Here is a 15,348-nt window from a genome sequence, read left to right as displayed (position 1 = left end):
TTCTGCATTCAAACAGCAATGTGATGATGTAGAGACTGTAGATCTGACATGAAATAACTGATAACACTTTACATTTCAGGGATAACGTCGTAATTCTATGGTTGTAGGGTATGACTTGTTAATGCCATTTTATTTCTCACATAATTCCAGGTAATGCAATGCAATGAGAATTACTACATTCTACTACTATCTGTGTGATACCTTCACATGACAAATGCTTGGAAATCAAACTTTAAATGATCATATTATGAAGTTAAAAATGTGTCCTTCACATAATCTTTAGTTTTAGGTAATCCTGTTCACCTATGAACAATGCAGGGACTTGGTGGTTTCTGTGTAATAATGAATCAGGGTTAAAAATAAATGAGTTTCTGTTATAACAAACTGTTATATTGTTTTCTCCTAGCCATTACCTATTAAGAATTAAGATTACAATAGTATTACATCCCTACATAACCATACTATCACCAATGTTACTACTGAAATGTCATGTAAGGTGTTACCCAGTGATTTGATAATGCATGAGTATTTGAATAACAGCTCATCATCAGCAGCATCCCTGTCGAGTCAGTCAAATCTTTGTCCATTTAGTGGACAGTTGACAGCATGATGGTCCCAGCATGTGTCCTGAGCGTGGTGCTCCCCCAGCAAGCCACAAGCCGAGCATGACCAGAGGTCACAGGTGCCCCTCATTCACGTTTCCCCCAGACAAGGGAGCACCGCCAGCATGTTGCCCTAAATCTCACAACCCATCAACGGACCTGGCAGCCCATCACCAGAAGACAGGGCCTCCCTTTGACGGCATCAAACAGTGGCACCTCCAGAGGCAAACACTCACACATCCATTACCATTTGGTTGTTCCTGATTGAATATTCATGGATTTTAAGAGATTAGGCATCAACAGTAGAAGTAACCACTTATTTCTTAGTCACTCGTCTTCTTTGGAGAGCAGATAGGTGGCAACTTATCAAGGAGCAAATTGTTTAAAAAGATATTAATCTAATATAGTTTCTCTAAAAAGTCATTACAGGTCCTCACTTTGTGCAGACGATACAGTCAATTACGTTTACATCTCTGTTTTGACACAGCTGAGAGAAGAGTGGCAATAAGGAGGACTGAAGGACAAAAATAGAGCTCCCCCTCATATCAGAGCATCCTTTGAGAAAACCCTCTGAAACACAAAAACAAAGACGGGCCCCTCAGTGGCTCAATGGCTCCTCTCTTTGTGACCCTCTCCATCTTCATAAAGGGCCTTCCCCTTGTTTATCCAGGCAGAGGTTTAATGGCGAGGAGGGGGAAGGACCATGCTGTCACTTTCACTGTGCTAAAGAAGGCTTATTGTTCTTCACTCTCAAAGGTCCTGGTCCTAAAGGCTTGTCAAGAACTCTTCAGACCAGGCTGTGTTCCTTCAGAAAAGAGGAGCTGTGAAGCACCAGGTTGCTCCTGTCCATACCTGTGTGTGACAGAGACACTGAAGTGGTTTTTGAAGAAGCATTCTCCACCAAAAGTTACCCATTCTTGAGGAAATGTGTGCTGTTTACCAAAATTGGTTCCCTCCCTCTTTCTTTTGTCTGATTGTGTCTTTTTTCCCACTCCCTGCCCCTCCCTCGTCAAAACCCCCAGGTTTGTGCAGTATTTTCCCTGAACTTTGTAGTAAACATGAAGCTGGGTAGGGCCTTCCCTTTCTCTGTAGTCCATGATCAATTGCCTCCTCTCACAAACACACTGACAAAAGTGACAGGGTCCCTGCTCTAAAACACTGACTCCTTCTGAGGCACACCGGAAACCTCCACCGCCTCCGCCTCGGGGGGCTGAATTGGCGTGGCATTGATAATAGGGTTGTTATGGTGCATGATGGGGGTCGAAGTAGTCAGCAGTGGTTCACATCAAGGCTAATGAATAGGATATGCACTTGATATCAATAGTGAATGAACAATACTCTTTGTCCCTTCATTCCAGTTCATCCCTTTTTGATTTAGCAGGTTGTTTTTAAAAAGCTCACACACACTGGAGGAAGTGTTGCTTCCAGGAGTGAATTATTGTTCATCGCCACAATGCAATAACACCAAAGTGGAAAATTTACAACCTTGGACCCACACAGAGTGATGATACTGTGGCCGTTAACACCGGGTAGCTCTGGTAGTACATCACAACACACACTGCATCTTTAAAAGAAATGTTGTGTTGGATGTCAGAGACGAGGGGTGGGAGGTGGGGGTCTTGTTTTTCTTTGTAGTTGTTGGCCATATGCCCACAAGGGCTTATGAGGGGGACCATAGAGATACACTTTCACTGCAGGTGTTCCCTCAAAGTTAAACATCCCACAATGCAAACACTCAAATTACAGTCTTAATGTTTGTCCTGGCTAAGCTGACAACACTGGAAACCACATGACACCAGGCACCAGCTCAAATAACATGTGGGAGTTGGAGAAAAGTCAAAGTGAAAGTGAGGGGATGAGGACAAGAATGATTTATAATATCTTAAATGTTGTTGCTTTTTCCAATTTTTATTTCCAAGAAATAATATTCTCATCAAGATAATTGCTGAGATTCAGGCCTGTACTGCAACATCACCATCACCATCAACATCAAAACTCTCAACTTTGTTACTTTGTTTGAAATTTGACCTACCTTTACACTAGTATGCCTGAGTTGCACATTACACACAACCAAGCTGTGTTAATGGCAATTGTTACAAATATTATGATGTGCTCATTCATCCTTTAGCAATCATTTAGCATTCTAACTCACAAACTTCTCCTGAGTGTAATCATCCATGACCTCTTCTTCTTCCTTTTTATCTCTGGATACCTATGGTGAGATCAGTGAAACCGCATAGACACAAATGATGGCCAAAGTTACAAAAACACATAATAATTATTTTTTTCTTTTACATTTGTGATGAACTCCCTAAGATTCTAAACATCATAACCTCACTGAGATAAATAATCCCCCTTAATTCATCATTTTAATTTTTGCCTCTTGCCTCTGAGGAGACTGATTGATTGATTGGTGACATACGACACACCTGATCATTTTCACACAGGTGTTTTCAATCAGATGATGACCGCAGCTTCCTCCTCTTTCTCTTCCTCCGGCCAAGAGAAGCCGCGCAATCGAGCCGCAAAACGGAAAAAAAGGTGCGTAAAAAGGGGCGCTGTTCTTGAAGGAGGGGACTTCTAAAAAAAAAAGAAAAAGTAAAGAAAAAAAGTATACCGCGGCGTGACGTCAGACGCCGAAAAGTTGCCCGCGTGCGGCAGCTCCTCAAGCATGGCACGGAGATTCAAGATGGTGATTTGACCTGATCCAGAGTGATGGCTAGTCCAGAATGGTGAGTAACTATTGTCAAGTTATTTTAACGGTAACTGTTTGCTTAATTGTGTAGTTTAAAAGCTCAATTGTTTTCTCATAGTTAGTCTTAGCTCAATGTTAGCTATGCTTTACCTCATTATGAGCATAATTCTGCCTCAATGTGTGCTTATTTGCTCAATTCCAGCTTTGGCTCAATGTAATATGAATTGTGTCTCGCTGGTGACTCAATTATGGCTTCATTGCAGTTTAATTATTGGCTCATTTTTGTCTATACATGGTACCAACATAAAGAAATATTTGAGTCAACAGTGGCTTCAATTGTTGCTTATTATCTGAATTGGGGCCTTTTTAAGGTCACAGCAGGTAAATCATTGGTGTAAATAAGGCTGCAGCTAATCATTTAATCATCTGTGATTTATTTTCATGTTGGTCCATAAAATGTTGTTTCTCAAATCATGGAATTTCAATGGTTTCAATGGTTTAGTATGGCACAAAAAGGAAATGTTCACATTTAAGAAGATAAAAAAATTAGATTGTTAAACTCAGTAATGATAACTCACTGCAGTCTATGTCTTTACTATTGAGTGTTTTTCAGTGGGAAAATGTATACCTTTTTTTTTAATGTGTTAAATGTTTAAAGGAAGATTCAAAGTTAAGCACACAGGTGTGTGTGTGTATTTATTTATATATTTATTTATTTTATATATATTTTTTATATATATATATATATATATATATATATATATATATATATATATATATATATATATATATATATTTTTTTTTTTTTTTTTAAGGAACAAACTTCTGCTTCCTGCTCAGACTTGGTTGGACTCGTCCAGCTTCACATATACCTGAGAATGTTAAAAAACCCAAAATAACAGGTGAGTGATACCTTCAGAGACAATTTACTACCTAAAACTTTAGGGCTAATTAACACAATTTATTGAACTGATTGAAATGACATTGATTTAATCACAAATATATTATAATTCTATAATGGTTTGTTTAAAAAGTGGCTGTATGAGGTACTGACATTTTTACACTTGAACTTAACAAAAGGCTTTCCTCAAATCTTCATCAGCTTTATTCTACAATCACTATTTCACTGTTAAGTGGCCTTTTACATGCGATAAACCAATAATTTGAACTTGTCACACTTTTTTTTTTCCATTTTCAGATTGATCTGCATGAAGATCTTCAAAACAGTAGGTGTCATGTATTTTAATTCTGGGTGGCCGCTGTGCCCCCACTCGCTCTTTTTCTTGGCCATCATGCCTGTATACATTTATCTTTATTCTCCATTTGAATTTGCTGCAACTGTAAGTTCAACATGGCCATGTTCATTGTCTTCCTGCTTTGTCTGTCTGCTTTCCATCTGTCAAATAGCTGAGGGTTGCTCATGGAGCAATAGCCACAGGTTGTGGTCTGCCTGTTGCTGGTTGAAGTGACATTGTCCCTTTTTTTGGATGGTATGAATGTATGTAAGATGTTGACGTGTGGTATCTTTCTTGAATGTGAAGCCCTTCAGTGCTTAGTTGCTGGCAACTGCCTTGCTAGTCCAGTTGCTCACAGCTAACTACTGAAGATTAAATGTATGCCCATAAAGTGTCTGGGTTAATCCACAAATGTTAAGTGCCATGCATCTATCCTGGCGGCTGTGCCTTTCCTCACTTTAATGAAAACAAATGTCTAAAAAAAACCCTTCAATTTATAAAGCCCATTTCAACAAAACATGGTTAGCACCACATTTCAAATATAAACTTGGGTTTTGAGGCACGGACTGTACGAAATGTGCCATTGCTGCATTATTTTGCTGCTGAGTTTCCTAAATGCAGAAATTCTGATGTCTTGAGCTCTAAATGTGTAGTGATGTTGAAGGACCAGATGTTAAATCAGGTTTGAATGGTGTGCAGTTGGTGCTAGATTGTAGGAATACAACATGGGATGTTGTACCTTGTCCTGTCCACTGTGTCAGGCTCAGGTTTCTTTCAAATATTGCTACCATGCGTTAATTGTTCTACTTCTTGGCCACTGTGCTGCTTATATCTTTTCCAATATGGCCATTAATCAACCATTAGCCCTAACCGTAACATAAATCTGGTGATCTACACACTACCCGGCGTGCCTTCATGGCCTATTTGGATTGTTGTATGGCCCAGCTCGCGGGCAGCTTCAAAGTTAGGTTTGCAAACTGGCATGGAGCCCTGTCGATGTGACGGTAAATAGAGGTTTACATGAAATTCAGTCCAAAGGGCTGAGCTGCCTTAGACTCCAGGTTGCAATTTGGACATGCCTGCCTTAAGCGTACTAGTGATGCCTTTTCATTTTTTTGCAGTAGGTGCCCGTTTTGCCCCTTAACGTGTAATAAATCAGACGTTATGATAAAACTTAAAGAGCTGCAGATCATGTGGCCAAAAATCCTGTGACTCCTTTCATCTCTCAGTTTTGGTGCTAAGTGCCTGAAAAGGAGGGGTAAGTGCACTTGACAAAAGTTATCAATATCTCTCTAAACAAAAATGGGGGGGTGAATTGTTGGGCTGCTGCTAAATTTTGCAGTGACTGATAAACAATCAAGGGCTGCATGCATGCATAATAAAACCTCCATTTGTGTAGGTCGAAACAAAACAGGGACAGCCCCATGAGAGCAAGGTCCAGAGGGCCACAGCTCCGGATTCATCCTCCATAATTGTTATGTGATAAGGAGCTTATAGCTTCTTGTTATCCTCCAATAGGCACAAACAAGACAAAAGGCCAGAGCATCGGTATGCAAAAAGATTACCATTCTGGTGACATCTCTCCGTCCACTTAACACCCACATCAGGTCATCTGTTCTTAATTTGGTAGGCAACACCAATTTAGCCTCTACCCGGGGGTCTGCGTGCACTGAGGGGTAAATATTGACCCTTGTTTGTAAGCAAGGCTCACATTTTGAGTGTGCAAAATGGCCCATTTGTGTTCTTGAGCTGTTCAGGTCATCGTATCATGGATGATGGGTGTCGACCTCTCATTGGCTGAGAGTGAGGATCTAATAGACACCTGTTCACATTATAGTAAAGGGTTGTTATCATCCTTTTTACGATTGACTGAACTAATTTAGTGAAGCTGGAAGAAAAAACTAGTATGAAAGTTAAGTTAAAAGAAATATTCATACAATTACATACAAACTTGTCCTTAAGACTGGGACTTCTGTCTTGAGTTATTGATGTACCACAAGAAATGACACATAATCATAATGTTGCTGATAAGAGATGCATAAAATGACTTGATTTTGGAATTACTTTACATTTTTTTTTATTAAAAAAGAAAAAAAAAGAAGCTCTCTTTGAATTATTGCCCCAGGGGCTGAGTCTCAGATGACCTCTGCTCTTTGTCTCAAGAACCCAGCCCTCCCCTTGCAACCTCCCTCCTCACTGGTCAGTCTAAACACTGTGGGAAAACCCCCCAGTGCTTTGTGTTGATTTGGACGCTGTGTGTCTCACTAGATAATGTCTCCTCCCCTCTGTTTCTTTCCTTTCCCATCTGAAGAACTGCTGTGTGAAGCATGGTGTCCGGCTCTAACTGCCTTCTATGCAGGACGGAGAGTTGGGGGTTAAAAGGTGCTTTTCATTGTTCCTCCCAAGACGGCACTCACACCCTGCTGTTGTAAGTTTGTGAGGCCATGGGAGTAATTGGCGTTGATGGATGCTGCTGACAGCTGAGTTGGTATTAATGATAACTCTATTAACCTAGGAAAGTACACTCGCGTCCAGGCATTGCTCAAACTTGAACTTTTCATGGGTGCTTTTTGGTGTTTTCAGCCATAGTGCAACTATTTGACACTGTCTTGGTTTACTCATGCTGTGTGCTTCTTCCTCCTTGCCAGCTTAGTCATGAAGCACAATTTGTCGCACTGTGAGCAGCGCGGTAATATCGCCACAGACGAATACAAAACACTAGTACACTGAGAAACATTATGTGGAGCTCATAGGCTTTATTTTAATAGTAATTTGAATGCAGCGTACATGTTGTTTATATCTAAAAGCTACACTGCAGCTTTAAAGTACATTTAAACCTCAGTTAGTTGATTTTGACCACTTGGATGCAGCACAACAAGCAACATTCAGTGGTGGAGCATAAACATTTATTGTAGTCACATTTATCTGCCGGATGAATGCACTGTATACCTAATATGAAGGAACTGACTCTTTAGCCACAAGATGCACCTGCAAGTGATACCTGTTGTTTAAAAGGTTATAGTAGTTACAGAGGATCAGTTAGGAAAACTGCTGTTTATAGACACTGTGACCAACTATTGGAAAAAAATGCTATCTATTAAAATACATGTCCATGTCTTTAAATACAAATATCACAGTGATCCGCATGTTGTCATTTATGTAGTTTATTTTTGTATAAATGATTAGAATGAGTTAAACAACTTCCACAAGTCTTTCTGCTCACTTGCTAACAACCCTAATGTTAAATGTCTACCCCATAGTTTTGGTCAAGAGAGGATTTTCGACAACTTAAGGCGATCCTTCCAATTGCTGGTAATAAGACAGCCACTGCGTTTTGTGGTGTGAATTGTGATGTGATTCAGCTCAGACTGAAGACCCAATCGATCCTCTGGCCTTTGACCCTTATTAAGCGTGGGCGAGAGTGCTATATTCAAGGTGTAGCCATCTGTGTGCCTTGTTGTGCTCAGGCTTCCCTCCTCCCCTCTGCTGCCTCACTCCTTATCATCCCTCTCTATATTCAAGGGTAGTGAGTAGGGCTCAACGATTTTGAATAAATATCTAATTGTGTATATTACAAGGGCCTTTCTGCGTGGAGTTTGCATGTTCTCCTTGTGTGTGTGTGGCTTTTCTCCTGGTTCTCTGGTTTCCTCCCACAGTCCAAAAACATGCAGATTTGGGGATTAGGTAAATTGGACACTCTAGATTGACCGTGGACGCAAGTGTGTGAGTGGATGTTTTGTTTTTTTTGTCTCTGTGTGACCCTGTGATGGACTGGTGAACTGTCCAGGGTGTACTATGCCTATCACCTTATGTCCGCTGAGATTGGCACAGTGCCCCCCGCGAACCTCATGTGGAGGATACATTTTTATTTGGGAAAAAAACATTTAAAATGATTACTATGTGATATTTGTGCAGATCTGTGAGAAACAAATAAGTTCTCTTCAGTCCGTATAGTGTGTGTGTGTGTCTGTGTATAGATCAAGACAATAATTAGTCAAAAATTATATTTTGACAAATTTTGGCTTTCACAAATATTTTGCCTCTTTGCAGTAAAATTTCAATTAATTGTTTAGCACTAGTAGGGAAGGGAGAAACCAAAGACGATAGAGTGGATGAAAATTATGAATTCTATATGTTTCATTTTACTGATAGATTCCATATGTAGAAAGATACAGTATAGTTGCACTATATTTCTATGACAACCATATTTTGCAGATCATGATTTTCACTTTAATTCATGTACATCCGAATATATATAGATGAGGTAAATATTCTATTTTCTTGACTTCTAACATGAAACAGCCGCAGTTACTGGACACATTAAAACAGTCATAGTTGTAGTTGTTCTGATGTGACAAAGGGTAAGCCTTGGAGTCAACAAGCAGATTTGAGCTCAGAGGCTGCTGGAGGTATGCAGATCAAATGCACCACAGTCAAAACACATGTTGGCAGATGATTTACATGTTTGACATTGTTTCTTTTAGAAATGACACGGTCTTCAAAATGACTAAGCTGAACTTTGAGCTTAACCAGAGAAGGGTTCATCCACCCCTCTTATCATTAAGCAGGTTTGTTTACAGTATTGACTCTGAAAGTCAGAACTGAGTATAATGTGAGTCTTAGTATAAAGCAACAACAAATGCATGGAAACATACTGTATTTGTACATCAAACAGCATCTAATTAACAGATTTAATCAATGGGGTTATTGACCCTTGTGTCATTTCTGCACTGGGAATGTTCAGGCTTATTTCCAAAAACATGCTCTTTAATATTGTCATCTTCCTGAAACTGAACCTTCACTGTCAGGGGAGAACATTTATCCACTTTACACATGATGATCATGGTGTCATTGAATGCTTGCAAACTACATCGACTGTGACTAGGCATCTTTTCTATCGACACGGTACAAACCAGCTGGTTCTTATCAATGGAGACAACTGTCCGTCTTCTCAAAAAGCCGGGGCTCTCACAGAGCACACTGTCCAGCATCTGTATATCTTGGCTGTTTCTCAGCACCCAGTCATGTAGGTACCACATGTGGCAGTCACATTTCCAAGGATTCCCATGAATCCTCACCGTGTGCTGGATGACAAAAGGGTCAAAGACGCCATTTGGAAGAGTTTCAAGTTGGTTGTCTGACAAGTAGAGTTGCTGAATGAGCATCTGGTCCTCAAACAGTTTGGGCTCGACCTTGCTCAGATTGTTTATGTGGAGGTCAATTGTTTTTATAGCAAATAGAGTGTTGAAGATTCTTTCAGGCAGAAATGTGAGTTGGTTTTCAGAGAGATCCAGATTCTCCAGCATGGTAAGATTTCTAAATGTGTCTTCATGAAGGTTGGAGAGCTGATTGGTGGACAATATGAGGTCAGTGAGAGATGTTAAACTGCTTAACAAGGACAGTTCAGTCAGTCTATTTCCTTTAAGGTTCAGCTCTGTCAAATTTGAGTTATTGAATCCAAAAACGCTATCGCTGAAGGTTGTAAGAAGGTTTCCACGGAGGTTCAACACATTTAGGTTAGTTAATTCAGAGAAGATGCCTTCATGGAGTACTAATATTTTGTTCCCTTCCAGGTGAAGCTCTTTCAGCTGAGACATATTGTGGAAGGTGTCGAATGTAAGATTGCTAATTAGGTTGTTGTTAATTTTCAGCACTTTCAGCTCAGCCAGACCAGAAAAAGTGTCTCTTCCCACTACTTCAATTTTATTCTGGGACAAGTCCAGTACATGTAGGTGGTGGAGGTTCTGGAAAAGAGAGTGAGGCAGGTGTGATATGATGTTTCCCTTCATCTGCAGAGTTTCTAGTTGTTTCAGGGAGTCAAACATTCCGGGAAGCACCGTCTTCAATCTGTTGAAGTTGAGTAGCAGTATGGTCATGTTTGTCTGATTTGAAAATGTCCCCAGAATTAGATGTTCGAGCCAGGGGTTTCCACTGATCTCCAACTCCTGCAGCTCAGTCATATGCTGAAAAGCCTGTGAGTGAATACTGCGCAGAGCATTATTTAAGAACACCAGTTTGGTGAGTTGGGGGCTCTCCTCCAAAGTGTGCGGGAACAGATACGCCACAGCAGATGTCATTAAAATGAAGTCCTTGACCTGCTTGGACATGTTACTGGGCAAAGATGTCATCCATTCATCTGCACACAGAACTTGGCTTGTAGTGAAACACTGGCATCTGTACGGACAAGAGGGTTGTAACTCTGTGTTGGCATTGTGACAGAGAATCAGCACCAGGAACAGAGTCAGACACAATTTTTTCTCCATTTTTCACTGTGGAAACATGAATAGAGCCTGTATGATTTTTACAGAAAACTAAAATTGTTTTTACGCTTGAACAGGTGTATGTGTACAGTGTATGTGTACAGTGTATGCTACGGTTTAAGTTAACACATCTTCCACAGATGGAAGAATGAGAAATACTCCTTCCTTTCAATGAATTTAAATGAATGAATGAAAGAGTGCAACATACCTCTGTGTTTCAGGGATCCGGAAGCATTGACTCAAGTTTCTTTGTGGATCTACAGGAAAGCTGACGCAAAGTGCAAATGACAACAAGCCTGAATTAGGCAAGACAAAACCTTTGGTCAGTGACCAGTGTCTGCCATGGTACAATCTGCACACAGCAGAAAAACGCTGACAGTCCTGCAACTCAGTTTTAGTCCTTTTTAATGTTTGTTCTGGATTCAGTCTATTCATGTTGAGTCACTGTTCATCAAAACAAAGGAAAAAGTACTATTTCTAAAAAAGTACTGCTACCACTCCTAATAATTACATTTATTCTCTATCATTTTATTTTTTGTTTTCCTATTATTATTATTATGATGATGATGATGATGATGATAATAATGAATCAACAGTGATGAAGTATGAAGGAGAGACCTTTAAATTTCAACAACACTGTCATTCCTCATTAAGTATGTGTTTGAATTATGCATGCAGGATATAACAATATCCACTAGGTGGTGACCTTCCCCTCCTAACCTCTGTCAGAGTTGAAGGCATTCCTGGACCTTTGTTCCCTGAGGATGCACAGGTAGACTCCATTCAAGACCAGCTCCACCACCTAAAGCCACCAGGAACTTTTTAAGGGACAATAGGGAGTAATTTTTCTGCCTCCTGTTTCTCTTTTTAATCTTTCCTTTTTTTAAGTTTATATAGTGGGATTCTTTACCAGCTCTTACATTACAACTATGGCGAATGCAGGAATGCAGCTCCTTGGCTTCACACTAGCCTTCCTGGGCTTCATTGGCGCAATAGCATCCACGATCATGGTGGAGTGGAAAGCTTCATCCTATGCAGGAGACAACATCATCACAGCCCAGGCCATGTATGAAGGATTGTGGAAATCCTGTGTATCACAGAGCACAGGCCAGGTCCAGTGTAAAGTCTATGACTCACTTCTCCAGCTACCAGGTAACATTGTTTTACTAGAAATGCTAACAAATTAACATAATATAAATTGTTATTCATAGCATTACTGAGCTTAATGTGTGTCTGTAATAAATGTCCTCTTTTACAAATATATTGTGTTGGGGAGAAATCAGTCATTTATGATTATATATGGTGTAATTTTAATTTGTTTTTTCTTGAATGAAAATGACTTTCACAAAAATACTGAAATGTTTAGACTAGTTTAAAAAAAAAAAAAAAAAAAAATCCCTCTGGTCATTGAAGAGGTGAGCTTTTAACTCCATGAAAGAACTGTGACGTGCACAGACATGTTACTCAAATACCTGCAGCTGGCTGATCCACAAGTGACTCCTATGGCTATTGAAATGCATTGTGACTCATTTTTACACACATTCTCGCCTATTTGTGTCTGCTATAAACAAACGTGTGCACACTGTTTATTTTTAGGAAAAGCATGTAATCTGTGATTGCATTTAAGAACTATGTAAATGGAAAGCACAGAGGAAGAAAGAGTTTGGGTGATCAATGTGATTTAAACCTAAGACAAAAATAACAAGCTTCATAAATCCATGAACCTGAATGAATCCTTCTAAATTGTCTTGGTCTCTAGGCATTGTACAGGGCACACGGGGATTGATGCTGGCTGCCGTCTTGCTGAATTTCATTGCCATCATGGTGGCGGTGGTGGGCATGAGATGCACCACCTGCATGGCAGATCAAGAAGAGCAGAAGGACAAGGTGGCGCTGGCTGGAGGAATTGTCTTCATTATCGCAGGTTAGAATTCAGACGCACACACAAACTTGTTTTTTTATCTTAGTGAGGACACATTGACACAATGCATTCCCTCGCCCCTTACCCTAACCATCACAACTAAGTGTCTAACCTTTTTCTAGCCCTAAAACCATGTCTTTACCCCCAAAAAGCTATTTAAAGATGTAAGGAACAGCCAAAATGTCCTCACTTTCCCAAAATGTCCTCACTCTGTATTGTTTATTTGATATTTGGTCCTCACAAAGCTACAAATACCATACACGCACTAAAGGATAAATATAAGCTTGTTGGTTTTGCAGGTGTGCTCACTCTGGCGGGAGCATCTTGGTATGGTCACAGAATTGCAAAGGATTTCTACAACCCATTCACTCCTACCAATGCAAGGTGAGTTTGTAAATGATCAGGTGTTAAAAAAGAAAAAAAGGGTAGGGCACAGACACTTAACAAACCCTTTGGTCCAGGTGCTGCTGCTGTTCTCCTGCCACCTGTCATTTGGTTCATCATTACAGAAACACTTACAGGAACAGTTTGGCATTTTGGAAAATAAGCACTTTAACAGGAAGCTGTGGCCTGAAACTGGTCCAGAAAAAGTCCAGGTGTAATACAGCAGAATGTCCACTTCCTACCCTCAAAATCAAAGTGTCCACTATGTAAACACATGTAAAACCAGAACCTGATGTGCCTTGAGTTTAACGCTGTTTTTTGTATGTTTTGAGTAGAGCCAGACTAACCCCAGCTAAGCTAAACAGGCAACAGTGATGTATTGCTTGCCAAATAGTGTGCCTATTTGTCTGTTCTGTGTGTTTTACATTTTTATAATATGTTTTATAAACAGTAACACACCAGTAAGATTATTGGGTAATAAGCTGTAGCAGGATCTTGCCAAATAGTGAGACTGTATCAGTGTTGGAAAGGTGGATTATAAATCAACCATTAATCTTTATTATTATTTATAAAGTGTTAATCAAATTAAAAACCTAATCATTATAAACCAGTGATGAATCCAAATGGTAATTGTATTCACAGGTGACACTCTAAAGGATTAACCAGTTTTAAACTGCACTTGTGACTCAGATGATGAGGGATTAGATTGTTTTTAGATGTGTAGTCTGGTGTTAGGAGGAAAAAACATCTTTCTCACAAAAGTGTGAATGTAATCTGTGTGTCATTCACAGGTATGAATTTGGAAGTGCCTTGTATGTGGGATGGGGAGCTGCTTGTCTCATCATTATAGGAGGGAGCTTCCTGTGCTGCACTTGTCCTGCCAAAGGTGCAGGGAAATCTCCACGCTACCCACACACTCACTCTGCTGGACAGACGGGCAAGGACTATGTCTAGAGGGACAATTGCTCCGTCCTGCCTCTGTTTTGCAGTGTGTATATTTGAAGGTCTTATAACTGATGTGTGTTTTTAGTTATTGGGATAGTCAGTTCTTTGGTCTTTCATATAAACCCCCCCCCCATAGGGATGCACGATATTGGACTTTAGATATTAGGGATGGGACATACCACTTTTTTGTGAACAAAACCAATACCGATATCACAAACTACAGTGATTTTAGAAGCATTAATGAACATTTATGCCGAGTCATTTAAAAGACATAATTCTCCAGCTGTGTAACAAATATTGTTGTAATGAACAGCCCAAACATGACTCAACTAAAATGCTTTTGCCGATTTTATTTACATTTTTACCAATATCGGAGCGATACCGATTCCCATCCCTAATACATATACATTTTTCCCTGCGACAACTCCATAGGTCGTTTAGTCTCTTCTGTAGTGAAATGAACATAACGTATTTATATTCATGTCACAGCAGACGTGAATATACATTTTCAAAATTGCGCAAAATAAATAAACGTGGAAAAATAATAGTACAGGGCGATAGCGTAGAAGTCAAGGAGGTTTCAGCATATTTAGCCTTGTCATTAAGTCACATTGGCAGATCTAGGTGTGTTTTGCCAATATCCAATAATACGTTTTGAAGCCAATATCGTGCATCCCTCACACATACTGTACTGAAAAGGTTGTGACATGGGATTCTTCACAAGTTAACAATGGTGACAGAAGCAGTGGCTTGAATAGAAAATTTTACTCAAGTATAAAAAAAACATCCCCCCCTTAAAGGTTAAACAAAATATATTTTGCCTCCACAATCATTACAACTAAAACCCATTTGCTTTTATGCTTTTTTATCTTTAAAATCATTATTGTATCGTTACATGTAAAATAAAATTCCTTCCTCTCTGGTAATGGTTTTATACATTTATTTTGTGATGTGAAACACACACGTCAGACGGACTTAAATTCCCAACTCATCTCCACCTCCTCATCCCTTCTGTGCTGGAACCAAAACACACCTTCATCATAAGGAAGGAGGAGCTTGGTGAATTAAATGTATCTTTTTTTTTTTATTTTTTTATTTCTGCTTATGCAAAAACTGACGAACATAATTACACAGAAAAAAAAGATACGTGGAAAGGTCATAGCAAGTAGAAGGAAATGTCCAACATGTTTGCTTTAAAGATTCAATGTGAGCATTCAGTGCTCTAAAAAGACAACACAGGACTTAATTTTCATTTAGTATTTGAGATCAAGTTCTATTTTACAAAACAAAATTACTACTGTAAAAC

At 39.5% G+C, this 15,348-nt stretch overlaps 2 protein-coding genes across 3 annotated transcripts; one reads left to right on the top strand and one right to left on the bottom strand.

Moving 5' to 3' along the window:
• Positions 1-3,224: 3,224 nt before the first annotated feature.
• cldn1 (claudin 1) lies at positions 3,225-14,968 on the top strand. Of its 2 annotated transcripts, XM_058645286.1 has the most exons (9): positions 3,225-3,334; positions 4,113-4,199; positions 4,496-4,523; positions 11,014-11,114; positions 11,471-11,564; positions 11,681-11,944; positions 12,552-12,716; positions 13,013-13,097; positions 13,889-14,968. In XM_058645286.1, exons 6-9 carry the CDS (start codon positions 11,722-11,724, stop codon positions 14,049-14,051), a joined length of 636 nt encoding a protein of 211 aa, XP_058501269.1. In that variant the 5' UTR covers positions 3,225-3,334; positions 4,113-4,199; positions 4,496-4,523; positions 11,014-11,114; positions 11,471-11,564; positions 11,681-11,721; the 3' UTR covers positions 14,052-14,968. The 2 variants fall into 2 exon arrangements, with proteins under 2 accessions (XP_058501269.1, XP_058501276.1); XM_058645293.1 differs by lacking the exon at positions 11,014-11,114.
• Positions 9,224-11,087, bottom strand: zgc:153913 (carboxypeptidase N subunit 2). Its single transcript, XM_058647291.1, has 2 exons — positions 11,001-11,087; positions 9,224-10,801 (listed from the first exon to the last, which is right to left on the bottom strand). The coding sequence occupies exon 2, from the start codon at positions 10,793-10,795 to the stop codon at positions 9,224-9,226; it is 1,572 nt and encodes a 523-aa protein (XP_058503274.1). The 5' UTR covers positions 10,796-10,801; positions 11,001-11,087.
• Positions 14,969-15,348: the final 380 nt, after the last annotated feature.

This window comes from Solea solea, chromosome 1, assembly GCF_958295425.1.
Source record: "Solea solea chromosome 1, fSolSol10.1, whole genome shotgun sequence".
NCBI classification, from domain to species: domain Eukaryota; kingdom Metazoa; phylum Chordata; class Actinopteri; order Pleuronectiformes; family Soleidae; genus Solea; species Solea solea.
Note: the sequence above shows the minus strand (reverse complement) of the source record. Positions and strands in the feature narration are given on the sequence as shown.